Source organism: Lissotriton helveticus, chromosome 4_1, assembly GCF_964261635.1.
Source record: "Lissotriton helveticus chromosome 4_1, aLisHel1.1, whole genome shotgun sequence".
NCBI classification, from domain to species: Eukaryota; Metazoa; Chordata; class Amphibia; order Caudata; family Salamandridae; genus Lissotriton; species Lissotriton helveticus.
This window is the reverse complement of record NC_136063.1, coordinates 1,249,531,249-1,249,555,473: the sequence shown is the minus strand read 5'-3', so window position 1 is coordinate 1,249,555,473 and position 24,225 is coordinate 1,249,531,249. Positions and strand designations below refer to the sequence as shown.

Here is a 24,225-nt window from a genome sequence, read left to right as displayed (position 1 = left end):
AAGGTTGTAATGCTGCAGCCACACTGCTGCAACCTGCGGTTCACCTGTTGTTTGTTTAAGATTGATTTGATTTGATTGATTTGATTTATTATTTTATAAAGCGCGCGATTGCCCGTGGGCGTCTTGGCGCTGAAGGGAAGCTTGTAATGCTGCAGCCACGCTGCTGTAACTTGCACTTCACCTGTTGTTTGTTTAAGGGAAGTTTGCAATTCTGCAGCCACACTGCTGCAACCTGCAGTTCACCTGTTGTTTGTTTAAGGGAAGCTTGTAATGCTGCAGCCACACTGGTGTAACTTGCGCTTCACCTGTTGTTTGTTTAAGGGAAGCTTGCAATTCGGCAGCCACACTGCTGCAACCTGCGGTTCACCTGTTGTTTGTTTAAGGGAAGCTTCCGCTGCTGCAGCCGCGCTGCTGCAACCTGCGGTTCACCTGTTGTTTGTTTAAGGGAAGCTTGTAATGCTGCAGCCACGCTGCTGTAACTTGCCCTTCACCTGTTGTTTGTTTAAGGGAAGCTTGCAATGCTGCAGCCACACTGCTGCAACCTGCGGTTCACCTGTTGTTTGCTTAAGGGAAGCTTGTAATGCTGCAGCCACGCTGCTGTAATTTGCGCTTCACCTGTCGTTTGTTTAAGGGAAGCTTGCAATGCTGCAGCCACACTGCTGCAACCTGCGGTTCACCTGTTGTTTGTTCAAGGGAAGCTTGTAATGCTGAAGCCACGCTGCTGCAACCTGCGGTTCACCTGTTTGTTTAGGGGAAGCTTACGCTGCTGCAGCCACGCTGCTACAACCTCCGGTTCACCTGTTGTTTGTTTAAGGGAAGCTTGTAATTCTTCAGCCACGCTGCTGCAACCTGCGGTTCACCTGTTGTTTGTTTGTTTAAGGGAAGCTTCCGCTGCTGCAGCCACGCTGCTGCAACCTGCGGTTCACCTGTTGTTTGTTTAAGGGAAGCTTGCAATGCTGCAGCCACACTGCTGCAACCTGCAGTTCACCTGTCATTTGTTTAAGGGAAGCTTGCAATGCTGCAGCCACACTGCTGCAACCTGCGGTTCACCTGTTGTTTGTTTAAGGGAAGCTTGTAATGCTGCAGCCACGCTGCTGTAACTTGCGCTTCACCTGTTGTTTGTTTAAGGGACGCTTGCAATTCGGCAGCCACTCTGCTGCAACCTGCGGTTCACCTGTTGTTTGTTTAAGGGAAGCTTGTAATGCTGCAGCCACGCTGCTGTAACGTGCCATTCACCTGTTGTTTGTTTAAGGGAAGCTTGCAATGCTGCAGCCACACTGCTGCATCCTGCGGTTCACCTGTTGTTTGTTTAAGGGAAGCTTGTAATGCTGCAGTCACGCTGCTGTAACTTGCGCTTCACCTGTTGTTTGTTTAAGGGAAGCTTGCAATGCTGCAGCCACACTGCTGCAACCTGCGGTTCACCTGTTGTTTGTTCAAGGGAAGCTTGTAATGCTGAAGCCACGCTGCTGCAACCTGCGGTTCACCTGTTGTTTGTTTAAGGGAAGCTTCCGCTGCTGCAGCCACACTGCTACAACCTCCGGTTCACCTGTTTGTTTAAGGGAAGCTTGTAATGCTGCAGCCACGCTGCTGCAACCTGCGATTCACCTGTTGTTTGTTTAAGGGAAGCTTCCGCTGCTGCAGCCACGCTGCTGCAACCTGCGGTTCACCTGTTTTTTGTTTAAGGGAAGCTTGCACTGCTGCAGCCACACTGCTGCAACCTGCAGTTCACCTGTTGTTTGTTTAAGGGAAGCTTGCAATTCTGCAGCCACACTGCTGCAACCTGTGGTTCACCTGCTGTTTGTTTAAGGAAAGCTTGTAATGCTGCAAACACGCTGCTGTAACTTGCCCTTCACCTTTTGTTTGTTTAAGGGAAGCTTGCAATGCTGCAGCCAGACTGCTGCAACCTGCGGTTCACCTGTTGTTTGTTCATGAGAAGCTTGTAATGCTGCAGCCACGCTGCTGCAACCTGCGGTTCACCTGTTGTTTGTTTAAGGGAAGCTTGCAATGCTGCAGCCACACTGCTGCAACCTGCGGTTCACCTCTTGTTTGTTTAAGGGAAGCTTGTAATGCTGCAGCCACGCTGCTGTAACTTGCGCTTCACCTGTTGTTTGTTTAAGGGAAGCTTGCAATGCTGCAGCCACACTGCTGCAACCTGCGGTTCACCTGTTGTTTGTTCAAGGGAAGCTTGCAATGCTGCAGCCACACTCCTGCAACCTTTGGTTCACCTGTTGTTTGTTGAAGGGAAGCTTACACTGCTGCTGCCTCTCTTTCTCTTTGATGTGTGGTGGAATTGCACTGCTGAAATTCGTACTGTTCTTAGTTATGTGTGAGAAGCGGGTGTCTGTGCAATTCTTGTTCCCAATGTGAGGATAGCAAGCACTGCTGTTACTTGCTTTGTGCCTGTTGTGATCTGCAGAATGCCTCCGGACTGGTGGTGCTTTGTATGCGAGAGAAGCTTGAACCATTAACTTGCTGCTTCCTGTCTCGTGCCTGTACTGCGTGTGGGGCGGAAGCTTGAGGAGCCATGGGGGCCAAATGTTTAGCGACTTGTAAAATGGAATGTACTAAAGTGTCTCAGACACATTTAGCAATTTTCAATGGGTTCGCAAATGACATGCTCATCAATATTAATGAGGCAGGTCGCAATTTGCGACCCCTTGGGAATGAACAAGTGTCTGATCAAAAAGAAAGATAAAGTGTGAGAACAAAACAAAAATACTCCCATCAGCCCACCACTTGGCGGAGAATCGTCATCTGGGATTTTTTGTACATAAACTGGTATCTGTTAGATCTCTCACCTGATGATATTGTGAGGAGACCTAAAAACAGATCCTCCAGTGACGAAGAAAGTATATAAATGACATGGCTAGATGAGAGGAGTTGCAGTGAAACAAATAGTGAAAGAAAAAAGTGAGATAAAATTACCTAGTGTGATGCCAAGGCAATGTACTTTATTAGGGGGGTCATCACAGAGGTAATATTAAAAGCAACAGTATGTGGATAGTATTTAAACAAATATTACTATCAATCAGATGGATCTGGTCGACATGTTTCAGCCTATAAAGGCTTTCTTCAGGACCTATAATATGAGATACTACTGCAACAAACACTATACAAGTTAGCAATCACTTGATAGAAAAGCCACAGACTATGTGGATGCCTACCGTGTACCATGTAGTAGGTCAGTGGATTCTCACCTGTATAAAAATATAGAAGGAACAGACACAAGACATACATGCATAAATTATGAAGAACAGCAGTGTATATACTGAACAACACATATATTGGCCTTACATCCCATGTGGGAAAAATATAGTGGAAAAGGACTCCCCCAAAGAATTTATGGGGAAAAGCCTCACCTCGCCTGGCACTCGCTCAGGTCTAGAAGAGGCCCCGCTCTGAGGAAATAGAAAAGGTAACAACATATCCATTTTCAAATGATTCTTTTGAATTTAATAAAGTAATGATTTAATGATCATTATGAGTTTTCCTCAAACTACCTATTTTAAAACAAAAAGCAGTGGACAAAGGATGTGGTCCAAAGGCCAGTCAAGGCTGACCGATGACACTTATCTAGCATTCTCAGAAACATAAGGGTAGGAGCACCAAAATGTATGTTGATAGAGCAAGAAAATTAACCAACATCAACCTGAGACAGAAAAATCAGCCCAGGAAAGCAGGTTCGTAAGGTACTCCAATGAAGGCAAGCCAGCATACCGAATTGAGTCGCTGCAGCGGGCTCAGTAGCTTTTTGAGCGAGAACGGTTCAACCCACCTGTCCGTCGGTACCTCAGGCTTAAACTAAGCCGAGGGGGAGGTACAGAGGCCAGGGGAGATTGTGCTTTTAAAGCCCAGCGGCTGACCAAAGTGGAAACTACCAACCGTGGCTGGTGATTGGTCAGGAGAGGCTAGTTGGATCGGAGTTGCATCGGTAATGTAGTGTGCAACAAACAGTGAAAGTTTATTTATTTCATGTTCTATTGATTGGTGCAGTCTGCCGAACTTGGAGAATCCGCGGAAGTGATGGAAATTCAAAGCTCGATCTCTCATGGATAGCAGGACTGATTAATCAGGACAATATATCATGTCCGTTGGACCTATTGGTAGATATAACCATATGGGTGATGTGATTGGCCCACACGTGGACCAATCTTATGTCGCCCATATCGGCATGAGAACGCCGTCATTACTGGCGTTCCTGCCGTATGTAGTCCAAAAGTGGAGAAACCTGAAAGAATCGCCATGTGTCAATTGCCTGAAGCGTGTAGAAAACATTCACTTTCAAGGCCGAAATGACTCGTACCCTCGTAAACAGAAGCCAGGCTAATTATATAAGGGAACACCCCGTTATATATCCCTTATATAATTAGCCTGGCTTCTGTTTACGAGGGTACGAGTCATTTCGGCCTTGAAAGTGAATGTTTTCTACACGCTTCAGGCAATTGACACATGGCGATTCTTCCAGGTTTCTCCACTTTTGGACTACATACGGCAGGGACGCCAGTAATGACGGCGTTCTCATGCCGATATGGGTGACATAGGATTGGTCCACGTGTGGGCCAATCACATCGCCCATATGGTTATATCAACCAATAGGTCCAACGGACATGATGTATTGCCCTGATTAATCAGTCCTGCTATCCATGAGAGATCGAGCTTTGAATTTCCATCACTTCCTCGGATTCTCCAAGTTCGGCAGACTGCACCAATCAATAGAACATGAAATAAATAAACTTTCACTGTTTGTTGCACACTACATTACCGATGCAACTCCGATCCAACTAGCCTCTCCTGACCAATCACCAGCCACGGTTGGTAGTTTCCACTTTGGTCAGCCGCTGGGCTTTAAAAGCACAATCTCCCCTGGCCTCGGTACCTCCCCCTCGGCTTAGTTTAAGCCCGAGGTACCGACGGACAGGTGGGTTGAACTGTTCTCGCTCAAAAAGCTACTGAGCCCGCTGCAGGAACTCAATTCGGTATGCTGGCTTGCCTTCATTGGAGTACCTTACAAACCTGCTTTCCTGGGCTGATTTTTCTGTCTCAGGTTGATGTTGGTTAATTTTCTTGCTCTACCAACATACATTTTGGTGCTCCTACCCTTATGTTTCAGAGAATGCTAGATAAGTGTCATCGGTCAGCCTTGACTGGCCTTTGGACCACATCCTTTGTCCACTGCTTTTTGTTTTAAAATAGGTAGTTTGAGGAAAAAACTCATAATGATCATTAAATCATTACTTTATTAAATTCAAAAGAATCATTTGAAAATGTATATGTTGTTACCTTTTCTATTTCCTCAGAGCGGGGCCTCTTCTAGACCTGAGCGAGTGCCAGGCGAGATGAGGCTTTTCCACTAAATTCTTTGGGTGAGTCCTTTTCCACTATATTTTTCCCACATGGGATGTAAGGCCAATATATGTGTTGTTCAGTATATACACTGCTGTTCTTCATAATTTATGCATGTATGTCTCGTGTCTGTTCCTTCTATATTTTTATACAGGTGAGAATCCACTGACCTACTACATGGTACACGGTAGGCATCCACATAGTTTGTGGCTTTTCTATCAAGTGATTGCTAACTTGTATAGTATTTGTTGCAGTAGTATCTCATATTATAGGTCCTGAAGAAAGCCTTTATAGGCTGAAACATGTCGACCAGATCCATCTGATTGATAGTAATATTTGTTTAAATACTATCCACATACTGTTGCTTTTAATATTACCTCTGTGATGACCCCCCTAATAAAGTACATTGCCTTGGCATCACACTAGGTAATTTTATCTCACTTTTTTCTTTCACTATTTGTTTCACTGCAACTCCTCTCATCTAGCCATGTCATTTATATACTTTCTTTGTCACTGGAGGATCTGTTTTTAGGTCTCCTCACAATATCATCAGGTGAGAGATCTAACAGATACCAGTTTATGTACAAAAATCCCAGATGACGATTCTCCGCCAAGTGGTGGGCTGATGGGAGTATTTTTGTTTTGTTCTCACACTTTATCTTTCTTTTTGATCAGACACTTGTTCATACATGCTTCACTTTGGAATCGGCACACAATATTGAGCCCATTATAGACCTCCAGTATCCCTTGTGTGTTTGTTACAGTTGGAATGGGGGATAGGATACTCTGTAGGTCTTTAAATATGTTTCCCCTATAGACCCTCCCACACAGTTGTTTTTTGTTACCCCTTGGGAATGGCCAGCACTCACAGGGATGGTGGCCTGCTGGGGTCAGCAGACCACTATGTCTGTGACTGCTTTTTAAACAAAGCAGTTTAAAGGAAAATGGGATGCATTTAAAAAAGAAAAATGAAACATTTCTGTTTCATATTTTAAGAGTAGGCAGCGGTCCGTGGGAGCACTGCCAGTTCATAAGAAATATTTTCGCTGCACAACTCAAAGGGGAAGGGGTCCCAGGGCAACCCCTTCCAGTTTGCTACTGGCTTACCACCTACCTGTAATAGGTGATAATTGCGATTGTTTTGCAACCGCATTTGCGGTTGCAAATCAATCATATTGCCCCATGCGACTCACTATTTGTAAGGGATGCCCTTGACACACCTCTTCCTGATAATGACTCGCAAACCCTATTTTGCGAGGCAATAATAGGTTACAGAGTTGCAAAATAGGGCTTGTACATGCTACAAACTATTTTAGTTGTCGCAAACGGCCCGATTTTCAGTTTGCGACCGCTAAAAACGGTCATACATCTGACCCCATGTTCCCAAATCATCCCGCTCTAACTGCGCTCTTTGGTGACTTGAAACAGGTGTGCATTGTATATTTCGACCCAGGTATGAAGTGAGTGGTAATCACTGAGCACGTGATAATGGTTGCAGAGGTGTGTTTGAAGGAGACGTGTTCTCAATATCTGCCTCTATCTTCCCATCCATTTAGGGAGAATGTTTTAGTGCTCGACATTTTCTTCGAGGCCCTGAACTATGAAACCATTGAGCAAAAGAAAGCATACGAAGTGGCCGGACTGCTCGGTAAGTATCCTAAAATAGTTCTCTTCGCAGTGCTATTCTCACCCACAACACAATACCTTGTACGTCTAAAGTAGATTCCCCAATACCTTGTATCTTTAAATTAATTTTACCGTCCAGGTACTATCCGTTACATAACACAGTTTTCTGGTAGTCGTGTTAGCTAACTGCAGTGGGCCCAGACTACAACTCCCATAATGCATCTGTTTGTTGATGAAGAGGCCAGTATTGGAAACTTAGTGGCCCAACTAAATGAATTCTTATGTTCTTACTAGCCAAAGACGTCCCATACGAGTATTAATGGCTGGATTACTTTCACGGAGTAAGTGCCATGGCCTTGATTTTTTTTTATGTGTTTTTATATAGCACCGACTTTACCCGAAGGTGTCCGAGCGCTTCACAATATGAACAGTAGTGAAACATGAGGAAAAATTACAAGTCAGCATGTTACAAGGGCAAACGTTACGTTACATAGGGCAATAGTGACAATTGTGCATGTATCAAGAGCAAACAAAATACAAGCGGTAGCAAACGATACGTTACAAGAGGAAAAAAAGTGACATGTGTGTGTGTTACAAAAGTGTACAAAGTAAAAATTGAGGTAAAATACTGCACTAAATAGCAGAAAGTCAAAAAACAAGAACAAACGTTACGTTACATGAGGCAATGGTGGTAATTGTGCATGTATCAAAAGCAAACAAAGTACAAGAGGTAGCAAACAATACATTTCAAGAGGGAAAGTGACGTGTGCATGTTACACAGGAGTACACAATACAAGTAGAAGTACAATACTGCAATAAATGGCAGACTCTCAAACCACAAGATCACATTGGGAAGGCACTTCTAGAGTCATGTAGAACAGAATTTCCTATAAAGGAGGGACTTCCTTCAGATAATAGAGTGGGCGTGAATTAAATTTGGAAGTGTCTTTGAAGGAGGAGAGCTTTGAGGTCAGTTTTGAAGGCCTGGGAAGAGGTGATGGTCCAGAGCTGAGGCGGCAGTGAGTTCCAGATTCTCACCGCGTTGCCTGAAAAGGATTGGGCCATCGACCATTCTTTCTTGAAAGTGGGAGGTTCAAGCAATAGATTTTCCGCATTACATGATGGTCTAGAGCCTCCAGGAGTTTCAGTTTATTCGCCAGGTAGCGAGGAGAGGAGGAGTGCAAGGCTTTGTGGGTGATACAGGCAGTCTTGTAGATAGATCTTGCCTCAATGGGAAGCCAACGGAGGGTGGATAAAATGGGTGTGATGTGGTTGCTTCTTTTGGCCCCATATATGAAATGAGCTGCTGAATGGAGAACAGATTTAAGGTGGGATTTGGGGAGGCCAGTAAGAAGAAAGTTGCAGTAGTCCAGTCTGGAGAGAACCAGCGATTGGACCAGGGTTTTAAGGTCATGCTCCGGGAAGAAGCGACTAATCCCCCAAAGAAGGCGCAGTTGGTATTGAGCAGACTTGTCTCTTTTGTGACTGCCCTCTTCTATCTCTCTCTACAGGTGACATCGGAGGTCAGATGGGATTGTTTATCGGGGCTAGCCTCCTGACAATTTTGGAGATATTTGACTACTTGTATGAGGTACGTAGGAATTACAAGAACACTAACAACTTTAAGCTGCCAGCCACAGTTCATGTAGGTTGGAGAATCCGAAGAGGATAATTGCTATGGTAGAGTATAGGTGATGGAATTTCCATTAGCTAGTGTAAGGAATTTAGGTGGAATACACAATACACGTGGGAATTCTACAGCATTTAGTGTTCTCAACCAGAAGACAGATGGTTCTCCATCCAAGTGCCTATCTCTGTCAATGTTGTACCCTGTAGAATATCCACCAGTGCTGATGTACCATGGTAACACTTGCTATGGGCTGTGGAAATGTATTCCATACTGGGGGCTGCCATGCAGGAACCCTCATAATTTGTCTCTAATGTGCATAGTGATGCTACTTAGCGTGCTACGGAACTCACCTTGTAGTGCAAACTTCTGCCAGTCTTTCCGCAGTGGTCTTTCACAAGTCTACCACCACCAGGCATGGTGCGTTTGCCACTGAAGATGGGCTGGCTGAATCACCACCCCTTTTAGCAAAGTTTGCGTCAGTGGCGTAGCTAGAGCTTTTGCTGCCCAGGCGGGCCCTGAGTTTTCTGCACAGTGATGGCCGGTGCAGGTAAGAGCAGGGGAAGGGGTGAGTCGATAGATGACATAAAAAGAAAGCTTACCTTGCGCTTGCTGCCGCCCCCCAAAAAAGTGCCGCCCGAGGCGGAGCGCCCCACCCTCAACCCCAACCCCTCTAGCTTCGCCACTGTTTGCAATGCACTCAACAGACCAGATCGCAGAATCTCACGTATTTGCTGGCCGGATACCAGTCATATAACAATTTCTAAACTGGGCGTCTAGGTTGCCAGAAAAAAAACAACTGTTTGGTTGATTCTCCGGTTTCACCCTTCTCTTAATCAGGCCCAAGACTCCAAGTAACCTTCTTGTTAATTAGGAAGTGTTCTGCACTCAGATCACCTCCTTGCCCAATATTTTCTTAATGTTATTTGTACATTTTGCGTATGCTTTGTACATTGCCACGTGGCACCGAATGAAACCAACTTGCTCCTTTAGTACATGCAGAGGAAATCAATAGTATGTGTTCCAGCCAGGCTTTTTGGGAGAAGTCACTACCATGCATGGATCATCAGGAATACAAGACAGTCCCTTTCAAATGCAAATTACTTTGAAGACAGGCACCCTACATTTTACTTTCCACCCTCAAATACTACATTCCATAACAAGATACTTCAGCATTTCAAAGGAATGTACCACACAAACCTCCCCATTACACACCAGAAACGAACCTGTAATCATACAAATCAACAAACACATTTGTAAGGAAATGTCTCTTTTTATATGTTCCCTCCCGCATTTTGGGACTCATGCTGCTGGTTTAACGATTTTGAGTGCACTGAGGTCTGCTCATCAGACCTCAGTGCCAGTGTTATAAAGTATTACAAAGTATATGTCGAATTGACTATCCCCAATTGGCAAGGACTGACTTACTTATAAGTCCCTAGTATATAATACACCGGGCTTGGAAGGCAGAGTGTCCACCCAGGGCTGCAGCACTGATTGTGACACCCTGCATGTGATAAGGTACAAAATGGCTCCCAGCCTGCCACTGCAGACTAGAAGGGCAGTAGAAACACCGCTAGTTCGACTTTGCCATTTAAACTAATGGCAAAGCCCCCACTTCCCTTAGAAATAGATGTAGGTTTCCCCTAAGAAAGACCTCTTAAGGCCTAAGGCAGGAAGCTGTATATTATTAAGTAGGACATGTATTTCCATATATGTCTTAACAGCAACACTTCAAAATTGTCAATTTGCTGTGGACGGGCTGGTAGCCCCATTGGCTAACACAGAACGGCTGGTTGACTTCTGAATGGAACTACCCAGTTGGGTACTGTAAGGTATCAAATTAATCTTGGCATTAAACCTGACTTGATGCCCAAGTCGAATTTAATGTCCATAATAAAGAAATGCAACTTTTAGAAAGTTGCCACTCGAACGCAGTTTGTCCAGTGGCCTTACATAGTCAATGCCACCAGACAGTTTTCTGCCTGCCTGTGGAGTGGTAGGAACGACTCCTAGGCTTAGGAGCAGTAGCAGCTTGCTGAAGAATGAGGTTTTACCTCCCCTTCACAGGAAGTCACTCAGGGTGTTAGCCCAAAAGGCAAGCTTCAAAGACGAAGCCGCTTTTGGTGGGAAAATGGGGTTCACACTCCTGAATGGTTACCCTTTGTTCAGGTAGATGGGCTGGAGACAGGGACAGAGAAGAGAGATCAGTACCCACACTGGTTTTCATGCGGGCGTGTGGCCCACAAGTAGCCACACCTCTAGGGTGGGCTACCAAGCTCCTAACATCCAAGGAAGGGTCCGGACAACTTGAGAGTGGGCAAAATAGTGCACTCTGGAATTGCTAGGTGTCACACATGACTGGAAAGTTATTCCCAAGAGAGAGGGGACTTGGTAGTCCATTGGCTAGTGACCGCATCCTTCCTGATTGCACTTTCTGGGAATAAATATGGCACTCTGACCCTTAGGTCACATCAGAACTGGAACTAGGACCGCAGAAGGACTGCCCTGTCTCCACCTGGACTGCACAAAGAGAGGCTGCACTGTCCACTGGACTGCACCTGTTGCACCTTGGGTCAGCAAACTGGCTCAGGGAAAGATTGTGCCCCAGACCACAGGATAGACTCAAAGGAACAGTAGCTTGATCCCCTGGAACCCTTACCAGGATCAGCACAACTGAAGTAGCCCACAGTGCTTAAATGGTAGCCACTATGAAAGAATCTCTACTAACTGCCGCTGGGCACCCCCAAAAACCGATCCTTGATGACCAATAGTTGCATTCAAGTCATCCAGACCTGGGAGTGCCATCTGAGTCCAGATTGCTCCCAGACGAGGGACACCAGCGCACACTAAAGGATTTTGCTAGGACTGTTGAGGCTAGAAATCAGTAGCACAGCCGCTGCTGACCTTTTATTTTTTCAAAGAGGACTTCGAGAGACCCCAACCTCTGTGGCCAAAGTCGCCCCACCTGACACATGCACCAAGGAATAACCGTTAAGGCACCCCTATCGACCACACAGCACCCGGAACATCCTTGAGCAACTACATGTCCTGCATTCACAGCATCAGGACCACTCGATTGAAGTCTATGGAGATTCTGCTGTGAAGTTTGGAACTAGACCAGAAAACGCTCTAGTGGCCAGGTAACTGTCCAAATCTACACCATTGCCCCACGACCTATTTCCTGTCGTATTTGGTCGTCCAATCCGGGCCGGAGTAGCCAAACTAATTTTTACGAGCGTTTAAAAAGTTTACTAACTTTACAGTTACCAATGTTTGTTTGTGGTTGGATTAAAAATTATGTTTTCTTTAAAACTCTGTAGATCTGGCAACCTCCAGTGGATTTTATTCATCTTGCACCCAAAGAAATTCCTAAAAATATATTCTATTTTTTATAAATTGGATTTGTGTTTCTTTCATGTTGCGTGGCTTTCATATTTCATTGTCTGGTACTGTCAAATGCTTTACACCAGTTGCTTTGTTCAGGCCTTCCTGCTCTAAGCCATCGCTACCCAGGGTCGAGCTTAAGGTTGTGTAAACAAGCCTGACTGGACCCAAGACAGTTTTTGCAAGTGTATTCCATGTAAGACCGCACAGCGAAGCCATATAATACACCCAAATCCGCACAGCTTTGTACAACAGTCATGAACCACTGATGACATTGAGCCCTAAAACCGGAATACCTCACAATAGCTGCTCTAATTCTCTCATCTGAAGGGAGTCTTGTGATACTTAATTCTACTTCACACTTACATTCTATCTCTTTCTCCTCTTGGGACTTTTCTTTACAACAAGAAATAATAGTAATAAATCCCTGTTTCCTTTGTTTTCGAGGTACGAGGTCCACCGCATGCTTCTGCAGAAGGATGTTCACTTCTGATGTTGATTTGATGATTTTAGTGGAGAACTTGTGAATCTGACACAATAACCATTCTGTACATTATTCAGAACCCAAACATTGTTTGTAATAGATTTCCCCTCTGTCTGATATTGTGAAATACTTCCCCCTACTGAAGTGGGTAACGGATGAAGTGAAAGCAGAGGCTTGGTGTTTGGAGCCTGTAGGAGGCTTTCTTGCTTGGGCAGGTTGGTGGCCAGCCCTTCCCTTTCGTTGATGCCTTTGGTACTTTGCTGCTTCTGTTGGTGGCTTCCTTGCAACCACTGAAGAGTCTGAACCCTCTGTGGATAACAACTTCATTCGTAAGGCATTTAAGGGTGCTTTTGTTGGTCCTAGCGTTTCTCCAGGTCAACCGCCTTCTAGGTCTCCATCACGGCCTGTATTGGGGCCATTTCATCATCTGCATGACTCTCAAGTGTTACCAGAGAAAGGTAGATTAGGTATTCTCTGCTGAGATACCTGCTTGAGTGCCATGAGACGAAGGCAAGAATGCCTGAGGGTCAATCCGTGACAGTAATCCTGGGCTGCCAGCAAAGATGAATCTGCCCCAGAGCTAATCAATTGGTTCAAGACCATCCTTCTTTCATTCATGATTTGGAGGAAGTCTTCTCTGTGGTGTCCTGGGAGTTATTCAACAAGCTGCTGCTGCTCCAGTACCTTAAGGATCTATCATACCTAAAAGCCGAAGCCCCGAGAGGATGAGTGCAGAGTTACACACAGATAAAACCACTCCACAGCGAACAATGGCGGAGAACGCTAGAACAGCGGGTATCCCACATAGCCCCAATCGCTTCAGGGAACTGGAAACAACAGAGCAAAGTAAGGAGGTGGAGATAACAGAGCACAGTAAGGAGGCAGAGAGTGAGGAGAGTAGTCAGATCTTACCCCAAAGGGCTACTGAGAGAGCCAGAAATTCGGACCAATTAATGGAAATTTTGATCAAGGAAATGAGATCAGGCTTTGCGATGTCAGGAAAAAACCAGCTCAGAATCCAGGGAGTTTGTGAGACATTAGAGACTAAGCTGAATTCAATGATGGATAGGGTTACCACGCTGGAATCCAACTTGGAAGAGCTAGATAAGAGACTCACCCAAAATAAGGAAGCCACGGGGGCATTGCAGACTAGTGAGAAAGAACTTTTGGGGCAACATATTCTGATTATATCAGTGGACTCAGTCCACATATTTTGATGCATATGTTGTCCAAATGCACAGTCCTACTTAGTAGGAACTATATGACAGTCCTCTATGTCTGACATTGACAGACTTATCGACATCAAGCGTCTCCTGTGTCTCGACGTCTTGGAATCCTTTGTTTTCTACCTCCCAAGAATTAATTCAGACCCAATACCAGATCTGAAAGTCTCATGCACATGGATACAGAGAGAATCATTCAGAATTCTAGCATTACATCAAATGTATCCTCAAATCCATCAAGGAGACTGGCTCTATTCCATAGATCTTCAGGATGCATACATTCACATTCCCATAGCCAGTAAACACTACAAATTCCTTTTGGTTTTAAATTAGCCCCAAGAACTTTTTTGAAGTGCAAGGCAGTGGTCACCGCACTTCTCAGGAAGCTCAGAATATTAGTCTATCCATACCTAGACGACTGGCTTATCAAGGCATCAACGCAACAAGAACAGCATCATTATTGAATAAATATCTCTATTCTTAACTGGATAGGCCTTTTTGTCAATCATCAGAAATCAACCTCATCACCAGTTGAGTTGCTCTATTATCTAGGAGCAACTATCGATACCATAAAAGCAAAAGTGTATCCTTCAAATGAAAGGCTTTAATTCATAAAGTCTGAAATTATAATCTGTTCTGAAAGTCTTTCATCCAAAGGTGAGAAAAGTGTTATCTCTCCTAGGCTTATGGCCTCTTGCACATTTCTGATGCCAAATTCCTTTCTCCACATGGGACCAATACAGGAGTGTCTTGAAGACCTGTGAAGTCAATACTTGGGCAACTGGGAAGACAAGATCCCACTTTCCCTCAAATGGTGGTGCAAGCCGAAAAATCGCCTTCAAGGGATGCCTTTCCGTCAGGATGTTCCCTCTCAGACAATAGTGACCAATGCCTCTCTGTTAGTTTGGGGAGTGCACATGGATCAGCTTCAAATTCAGGGAACATGGTCCACAAAGGAAATGACTTATCATATCAACCTCCTGGAACTACGAGCTGTTCATTTGACATTTAAGTCTTTTCTACTTTCCTTCAAGATGAAATCCCTTCTTGTTCAAACTGACAACACAGCACCTATGTACTATCTGAACAAGCAAGGAGGAACGATGTCCAGAGCCTTGACACTGAAAGCCCAAACAATATGGAATTGGTTGCTAGCCAGGACCTGAGAATCACTTCAACCCATCTTACGGGGGTAGAGAATGTTTAAGCAGACTCTCTAAGCAGGGTTTGTCAAGAAAATCATGAGTGGGTTCTACACGATGATGTTGTACAAAACATCTTCCGAGTGTGGGGTTTTCCTCACAAATATTTATTTGCAACCGCAGAAAACAAAAAATACCCAAACTTTGTCTCGAGGTACTACCAACCAGGGACCTTGGGGAATGGTCTATGGATCAACTGGTCCATCAAATTTCTCTACGCTTGTCCTCCAATTCCCCAAAGTTCCTCAGTAATCAAGCTGTCTTCCTTGCCAGGATGATTTTGATAGCTCTGGTGAGGCCCCAACAGTGGTGGTTCACAAACCTTCTCCACATGTCGGAATATCCACACATGAAGCTGCGGTACAGACCGGACCTTCTCGTGAAATTCAGAGGTCAGATGGTTTGTCCCAAACTTTCCTCTTTGAGTTTGGAAGCATGGCTCCTGAGGTTGTACACTAAGGACATTTAATTTTACCACTGGCAAGCATGAACAATCTCAAAGAAGCTAAATATCCACTTACATATTCAGCTTACTTCTTTAAATGGAAGAGATTCTGCATCTGGTGTTCTGACAAGAACTTTAAGACAACTACATGCCAAGAAGAAGCTGTACTTCCAAGCATGCTAATCCTGGTCAAATCCAGCTGGCAATTCTCTTCTATTAAAGTTAATTTGGCAGCTATTACTACCTTTAGAAAATGTCCTTCACAAACCTCTTTTTTTCAAAGTCCCAGTTATTAAAGACTTCCTAGAGGGTATAAAGAAAGTTTTACCTCCAATTTGACATCACTCTCCTCCTTGGGTATTAAACATAGTACTCTCACATCATCTCCTTTTGGATCCATCCATAGAGCCTCATTAGACCAACTTTATTGGAAGGCTGCTTTCCTAGTTGCTATCATATCAGCACATATGGTTAGTGAGATTCACACTTTATCTTCTCTTGAACTATATACAGTATTCTGTAGCAGTAAGACCCATCCAAAATTCTTACCCAAAGTTGTGATGGATTTTCACATTAATCAGTCCATTACTTTGACTACTTTCTTTCAGCATCCTTCCACTCAAGCAGAAAGAAATCCCCACACTTGAGATTTAAGATTGGTCTTAAAATATTATCTTGACAAAACAAAAGACATACGCAAGTCTAATCAATTGTTTGTACACAATAGCACTGCATGTACAGGTTTAGCCACGTCTAAACAATCTATATCCAGGTGGATAGTTTCATGCATCCTGTTATGTTACCAGAAAGCAAATAAAGTTCTTTCTGGTAGACCAAAAGGCTCATTCCACTAGAGGGAAAGCAGCTACAGCTGCTTTGATGAGGAATGTTCCTATTGCCCAAATATGCAAAGCAGCTAAGTAGAAATTGGTTCAAACCTTTATCAGACACTATTGTTTGGACTCGGATGCAAGAAGAGATGCTCAAGTAGGAGAGGCTTCCCCGAGGAATCTCTTCGCCTAGCTATCTCTATGGATGTTCTTTTTTCCCTTCCACTGAAGTTAATAGGGTTGGGCTTACTACTCTGTTCAGTGCTTATGGTTAGCAATGGCGCTCTCCTGAGAGAGAAGGAATGGTTTCTTACATGTAATCTTAGTCCTCTCTCAGGAGAATCTCTATTAACATCATAACCAACCCACCCTCCTACTCAGTGGAAGAGACAGAGAAGATTAATAGACATTCTTTTTTCCTAATTAGTAATACTGTTTGCTCAGTAAAAAGAACTGAGGTAACTGCCACCTACTGGGCAAGATGGGATATTGGTGGGCCATGAGCCCATAAAGACACATCCTTATAAATATCTGTAGAGTTGCAGCCTATAAGTCCACATTGTCCTCTTCCTTCTTTACCATTTCTTTAAAAAAGGTTCGAGAATTCGATTTAGAAGGACAAATTACACAGCTCCTGCTAATCTGCCAATGTTCCTAGTTATTTAAATATCTGTTAACCCTTTCCTAAATGCAAAGTAAAGTAATTGCCCAATATAGCGTAATTTATCGGCTGCAAAACATTTTAATAAATGAAGTGCTTATCCTGGCCTTACTGAAGAAAGGCAAACATCCACACTTAAGAATATATATTGTAAAGAAGTGATCCAGGATACCCTCACATGGGCAGAACTATTCAGTGCTCCTGATTTCAATGGCGATGCCCCTGAGAGAGAACTAGGATTACAGGTAATAAACCATTCCTTCTTCGTCCCACAATTGTTGTACCCTTCCAGTCTTCCATCCATCGACGGAATCTCATCCTAAATATTTTTCTTCAGACAGTTCACAGACAGAACCCCCTTCCATGTTGCAAGCGTTTTCATCTTCCACTCTAACCACACTCTTAAAAAGGCATACAAACTTTGACAGCTTGACCTGCCTTCCTGTTTCTTTTGCCATTATCAGAAGGCATCTAAATCTTGACAAGTATCTAATTGCAGCTGCATCATCCTTCAGTCTTTTAAAATCCCCCTTTTATTCATCTAACTTCTCATCTTTCCCGCAGACATGCCTACTTTAGCCTTAACCCGTCACATAAGCAACTTGTCTGCAATTCTAGTTTCTTCGATCGTGTACGACTCTTAATAATTCCCTGTAACAGAATGTGCAGTGGTTCTGCATGTAAAACAAGTTGCCTGCAACAATATTTGCCAATATTTGTCATCCATTTGCCATTTTCACAACTCTCTGAAGTGTTTCAACTTATCCAGTGGCTTTTGGGTGGTAAAATGCAACCCCCCTGTGTCTAATGGCACAAAATGTCAGAAAATCACATATCTTACCTGTAGAAAATGATATCCCTTCACCTGTAAAAATTATTCAAGGAACCATTGTCTACTTAAAAAAAATGCTTTAAGAATTTAATAATCACACTTTCAGCTATTCGATCCCCAAAATACTTTGAAAAATAAACCGTAAATATTGGTGTAAAGACTTCACTCTATGGCACTGCTGAATAGGGGCAACATGTTGCTGATATCCAGTGTTATCGACGGATCAAGAAGCAAATCTACTTTACACAGAGGAACCTTACAACCCTTAACTTATTTATAGAGTTTATACATGGGGTGCTCCTGTTTGTCAGTCAAAGCGTTGATGCTCAACATTAAATGTACTTCCAAGCTTTTTCTTTTTGTCCTCGACATGCCATTTTGTCATTCATATGACCAGTGGTCGAACTTTTAACGTATTCCAAGAGATGAAATAAGCTTGTTGGCAACGACCAGTTACCAGTACCTTCTGCATTTTATTTACTGCTTGCTCTTTTCTTATTCTCGTCCTATCCTCGGGCCATCCCCCCTCCATATATTTTATAACTATGTTCAAACACTCATCTTTATCTAATCCTGCATTCCACTCCTTTGTTATTCTTTCCATCACATCTTATCCTTACAGGCAAATGCCTTTTTACATTCACATTCCTCTGCTACCTCATCTACCACCTTCTCTTCCACCAGCAGTCTAGTCTTACCACCATCCAGGCGCTTGTTCTGCTCCGGAATATATTCAACTGAATATTGAACTATATATAATTTGAATGCCAATCGGACCAATCTACTGTTGAAGTATTAAGCCCTCCAGGTGAAGCCATATTCCCCATTGGTCTCTGAATTACAAAAATGCAATAGTGTTCTTCTATCGCCCATGTGTAAACCAACAACTCACAGTCAATTACTGTTATACCTGTTAGCAGTAGCTTGGTCTTCCTCCAAATATTTTGCCTACTTTCCTCCACTTTTTGTTGATTTATTTTTGTTGGCCTTAGTACTCTGCACTTTGCCACTGTTAACTAGAGCTAAAGTGATTGTGCTCACTCCCCTAAATATGATGTAATTGCCTTACACATGATTGGCATATTAAATGTACATAGAAATCCCTTGTAGATTGGTATACCATACACCCAGGGCATGTAAATTAAATGCTACTAGTGGAATCCATCATCCCCTTTTGTATCACTAGTGGAATTGCAGCACGTATTGTGCCGGCCACTTAACTAGCACCTTAAAACATGTCCTAGGCCTGCCATTGCAGCCTGAATGCAGTTTTAAACTCCCAAATCGACTTTGCAATATAATCCCTTTGCCAGGCCTTAAACTCCCCTTTTATTGCATATAAGGCACCCCTAAGGTAGTCCCTAGAAAGCCCATAGAGTAGGGTGTATTGTATTTAAAGGTTGGACATGTACTTTTAAGTTTTCCATGTCCTGGTAGTAAAACACTCCTAAATTTGATTTTACACTACTGTGAGGCTTACTTGTCCCATAGGATAACATTAGGTTGCCTTAAACATTCAATAAATACTATTTGTGATTGGGACTAGGTAGCTAGTTCTTGTTTGGCATGTATGAAATTGTTATGAAAAATCCTCTTAATGGTAAAGTCTGATTTCTAAATACAATTTTGAAAATGGCACTTTTAGAAAGTTGGCATTTTCCTGTTCTTAGCTCTTTTGTGACTGCAGTCAGTCTTGGGTCACTGGGTGTAGCTGACAGTTAAACATTGTGAATTCCTCCCAGACAGTCACAAAATAGAGGGATTAGGTATGACTGAATGGGATGTGCAGGCAGGATGGGGGGTGGAGCTGAGCACAGCCCCACTTGAAACTGAATAGGCTGTGCTCTGCCTTCACACAAAGGACTTAACACCTCCACATTGTCACTGCTGCCAGTTTGGAACCAGGGGAGTCAGGAAATTCCATGCTCTTCAAAGGCTTTCTAGAAGCTTCTCCCACCTTTTAGAGGAAGGTCACCAGGAATATAGGACCCTCCGATCCAGTCTTCAGTTCACACCTGGACCTGCTGCAGGACTCTCAGAGGACTGCCTGCTGCTGTGACCTGCTGTGTTCTTTGCAAGACTGCTTTGCTGCCTGAAGTCTGCTTTGAACCCTCAGAGACCAGTATTGCTGTTTGAGCCCTGCTCTTCCGTTGCACCCAGGACTACAAGAGTGACTCTAAGGGGTAGTTTGCTGGCTCCTGTTTAGAGCCATAGGAACACAAAAGGATCCCACCATCTTGAACCCACACCTAGACCCCGCCGGAGTGTGTCCTGACCGCCAAGTGGTATCCCACCAGTCCTGGACCCTTAGTTGTGATGCTAAAGGTGCTCAGATAGCCAAAATCCAAAACTGAGGACTTTGACATTTTTGGCTGAGAACTGAGGGAAGACTGGGACCAAACTGCTTGTCTTTCTGCCCAAGGTGCATTGCCAGTTGGCCAGACTTCGTGGCTTCTCCCACTGCGTTCTTCTCTTCAGCAGGAAATCCTGTTATGTTATGTTATGTTATGTTATGTTATGTTATGTTATTTCGGTTCTTCTATAGCGCAACAGCTACTCCAGAAGGAGTGTCCCGGCGCTTTGGCGAAGGAAGCCTTCAATACGGCAACACAACACGACAGCAAAGGAAAATGGCAGGCCTATCTGGTAAAAAGCCAAGTTTTTAGAGCCTTTCTAAAGGACAAAAGACAGGGAATCTGTCTGAGAAAAAGCGGGAGCTCATTCCACGCACGGGGAGCCAAATGGTGAAAAGAGCGACCGCCCTGTCTAGCTCGTTTGATGGCCGGGACTACCATTTTAGACAGGGAGGCAGACCGTAAGGCTCTGTTTGGTTTATAGAGAGCCAAACGTTTCCTCATGTATTTGGGACCAATGGCATGAAGAGCTTTGAAAGTCAGCGTCAGGCTCTTAAACTGAACTCTCTTGGCTATGGGAAGCCAATGCAGCTCTTGCAGCAGTACAGAGGCACTTGCACGTCTAGGGAGCCCGTAGATGGCGCGGGCAGCTGAATTTTGGACTACTTGAAGCCGCCTCACCAGGTACTTTGGAAGCCCTAGATAGAGGGCATTCGCGTAGTCCAATCTGGACCCTACAAGTGCTTGAACAATGATCCGTCTGTGTTTGGTGGATATCAGGGGCAAAAATTTTCTAAGCATCCGAAGGATGCCAAAACATTTCCCCGAAAGGCTAGATATTTGGGGCCCATAAGAAAGATCATTGTCAATCATAATACCCAAATTTTTGGCTTTTACGCTTGCCTTAGCAGGTGGAAACAAATCCTGAGGCCACCAACTTTTCCAAACTGGCTCAGAAGAAAAACCAAAAAAAAGCAGCTCCGATTTATCGGAGTTGCATTTTAGACCATGCTCCCTGAACCAGCCGAAGACCGCCTCTAGACAGCTTCTGATGCGGCTCCCGTCAAACACCTCGTTCCTGTTATGGGTAAACAGGAGTTGGGTGTCGTCGGCATAGGACACGATCTGGGCGCCGAAAGACTCCGCTACCTCTGCAAGGGGGGCCAAAAAGATGTTAAAAAGCAGGGGGCTAAGAATAGACCCCTGAGGGACTCCCACTTCCAGAGGTGCTATAGCTGCGGAGTGAGGAGGCGCCCAGATCGTTTGTCGGCGGTCGGCTAAGAAGGATTTAAGCCAGTTCCACACCGTCCCCCGAAGACCACATTCCCAGAGACGTATTAGGAGGGTTTCGTGGGGAACGGTGTCGAACGCCGCCGACAGGTCCAACATGACCAGCATGGCCTTTCCTCCCGCATCCAACACCTCTCTGATGGCGACAGTGACTTTAAGCAACGCGGTCTCCGTGCTGTAGTTTGCACGAAAACCGGATTGGGTATTGTGCAACAGATCGTTCTCTTCGATGTAGTCCGAGATCGTTCTGTGCACATGTCTTTCTGCCATCTTCGCCAAGGCAGGAAGGAGAGATATAGGCCGATAATTGGCATGAACGGTGGAGTCCAAAGTTGGTTTTTTTAGGAGTGGCAAAATAAGCGCACCTTTCCACGCCGAGGGAACCACACCGGAAGACAGAGAAGCATTAAGAATGGAGTTGATAGGACCATTTAAGACTGGGGCTATTTTCTTAAGACAGGAGACCGGGCAAGGGTCCAAAGGTGAACCAGACTTCAGTCCAGTAAGAAGGGCTAACGAAGCGTCAGGGCTTAGCGGGGGAAATTCGCAAAGAGTAGGGGCCACAACTGGGTTAGTGAGGGAAAGAGCACCCGTTAAATCCACCTTCGTACAATTGGAGTAACTGGCAAGGGACTCTTGAATAATCGTTATTTTTTTAACGAAATAGTGTGCCAATTCCGTCAGCCAAGATTTTGAATGGGATTGAGCCAAGGTACTCAGGGACGGCGCAGTAAAATCCTTAACAATTTTGAAAATTTCCCTACTTGTGTTTCCCGCATCGTCAATACGACGTTCCAGATGAAGTTTTTTCTCATTCCAAATCAATTTGTGGTAGGATCTAGTCAGAGTTTTAAATTTGGCTTTTGCCGAAGGATTGTAGTCCTTCCGCCAGGCTCTTTCGGCTCTCTTGCAATTTTGGCGAGCTTCCCTGAGCTGAGAAGTAAACCAAGGGGCGGAAAGCCTCTTATTACCCACCTTAGTCATTTTCTCAGGAACGAGAGCTGAAAATCTTGCCGTGAGCCAGTTGGTGAAATAGAGTAGATCATCTTCTACGTTGCCCGATAAAGTACAGGGTGTAGCTTCCATCGCCTGTAATAGGCTCTCATTAGAGAGAAGATGAAAGGGTCGGGACACACGTTTAGAAGAACTCACAAATTTCCTTCTGGGAGGAGAAACACAGGACAGGAAAAAGGTGATCAGATAATGATCTGACCACAGAACCGGCTGCGGCGCTTGAGAATCAATAGGACGGGAAGAAAAGACTTGATCTAGAGTATGGCCTTTATTATGTGTAGGTTCATGGATGAAAGATGATAGTCCCAGCATGGTGGTGATATCTATCAATTTAGTAGTATCTGGGTTAGTAGCGTCATCCATATGAATATTTAGGTCACCGAGCAGTAGACAGTGTTCAGATTTTAGGCACGGGACTGAAAGTGCTACTTGGAGTTCATCTAAAAAAGAGCCTACAGGGCCAGGAGCTCTATATAAAACAATACCGGTACAGGCCTGAGATGAGGAGAGATGGAGTGTAAAGCCAAGGGCCTCTGTCTCCTGAATGTTGTCAACCGGAAAAGTGGTGCAGTGCAGCCGTTTGTTGACTATAATAGCCACACCGCCTCCTCGTCCCACCGCTCTATCTCTCCTAAAGATGGAATAATCGGGAGGGATGGCGTTGACTAAGTCGGGAGTCGAGGAGTCACTTAACCAAGTTTCAGTCAGGAAGAGACAGGATACATTAGAGTTGTACAACAAATTCCAGATATCAGGCACGTGGCCGCCTAGAGAGCGCGTATTAAGGAGTAAACAGACGATAGGAGGTGGTTTAGAAATCGAGGTGGGCTTTTCACATTTCGAAAGGCGCCAACCACAATTGGGGCATCCTTTGCTTAACGCCCGACTACCGGGGAAGACATAGTGGCAACGACCCACATGAGGACGAAGAGTTAAAAGAGTTTCAGAAGAGTATCTATACGACATACTAAAGACAGACGATAGTAATGCACCTGACAATAAGTAGAGCCAACCAGCCGTCCTGCCCCGTCCGCTCCCGGAACGCTGACGGGCGCAGACGGGCAGGACTCTGGCACGACTCAGCGTTCCGGGAGCGGACGGGGCAGGACTCTGGCACGACTCAGGCGCAGAGAAGGCGCCACCCTGCGCGTCACCGCTGCGCGTTGAAAAGAGGTGGAGCTTTAAGTAGGCCGGCGTAGATAGCCTAATCAGGCGCCACGACCCGCACCAAGATGGCGGCGTCTGGCTTCCAAACCTGACAAGTATGGCGCTCCCACACACCCCAGAACCGGACCCGCTAAATAGCGGTGCTTTTATAGATTTTAAATGTGGGTGAGGGGCAGTAATAGCGCTACAGCGAGCAGCTAAAATCAAAAATTGTTTTAAGATTAAACAGAAAAATTAAAAAGCGCTGATACAGCAGTTGTCAGTCACCGCAATAGCGCGAGCGCACAATCCAAGCAGCGCGAGGCAGCCTGTCTTCAAGGAACCTTTGCAAGGAGAGCCCCTGCGTAGGTTCCGCCTTAAGTAGGCCGGCGTAGATAGCCTAATCAGGCGCCACGACCCGCACCAAGATGGCGGCGTCTGGCTTCCAAACCTGACAAGTATGGCGCTCCCACACACCCCAGAACCGGACCCGCTAAATAGCGGTGCTTTTATAGATTTTAAATGTGGGTGAGGGGCAGTAATAGCGCTACAGCGAGCAGCTAAAATCAAAAATTGTTTTAAGATTAAACAGAAAAATTAAAAAGCGCTGATGCAGCAGTTGTCAGTCACCGCAATAGCGCGAGCGCACAATCCAAGCAGCGCGAGGCAGCCTGTCTTCAAGGAACCTTTGCAAGGAGAGCCCCTGCGTAGGTTCCGCCTTAAGTAGGCCGGCGTAGATAGCCTAATCAGGCGCCACGACC

The 24,225-nt window shown here is 44.8% G+C and overlaps 1 protein-coding gene across 3 annotated transcripts in view; it reads left to right on the top strand.

Annotated features, from left to right (window-relative positions):
• The window catches only part of LOC144827483 (acid-sensing ion channel 1C-like), a 574,677-nt gene that overhangs the window by 387,693 nt on the left and 162,759 nt on the right, over window positions 1-24,225 (top strand). For all 3 annotated transcript variants that reach the window (XM_078685779.1, XM_078685778.1, XM_078685777.1), the window contains exons 7-8: window positions 6,900-6,991; window positions 8,481-8,560. In XM_078685779.1, coding sequence (XP_078541905.1) covers window positions 6,900-6,991; window positions 8,481-8,560 — 172 coding nt within the window. The remainder of the gene's footprint in view (window positions 1-6,899; window positions 6,992-8,480; window positions 8,561-24,225) is intronic.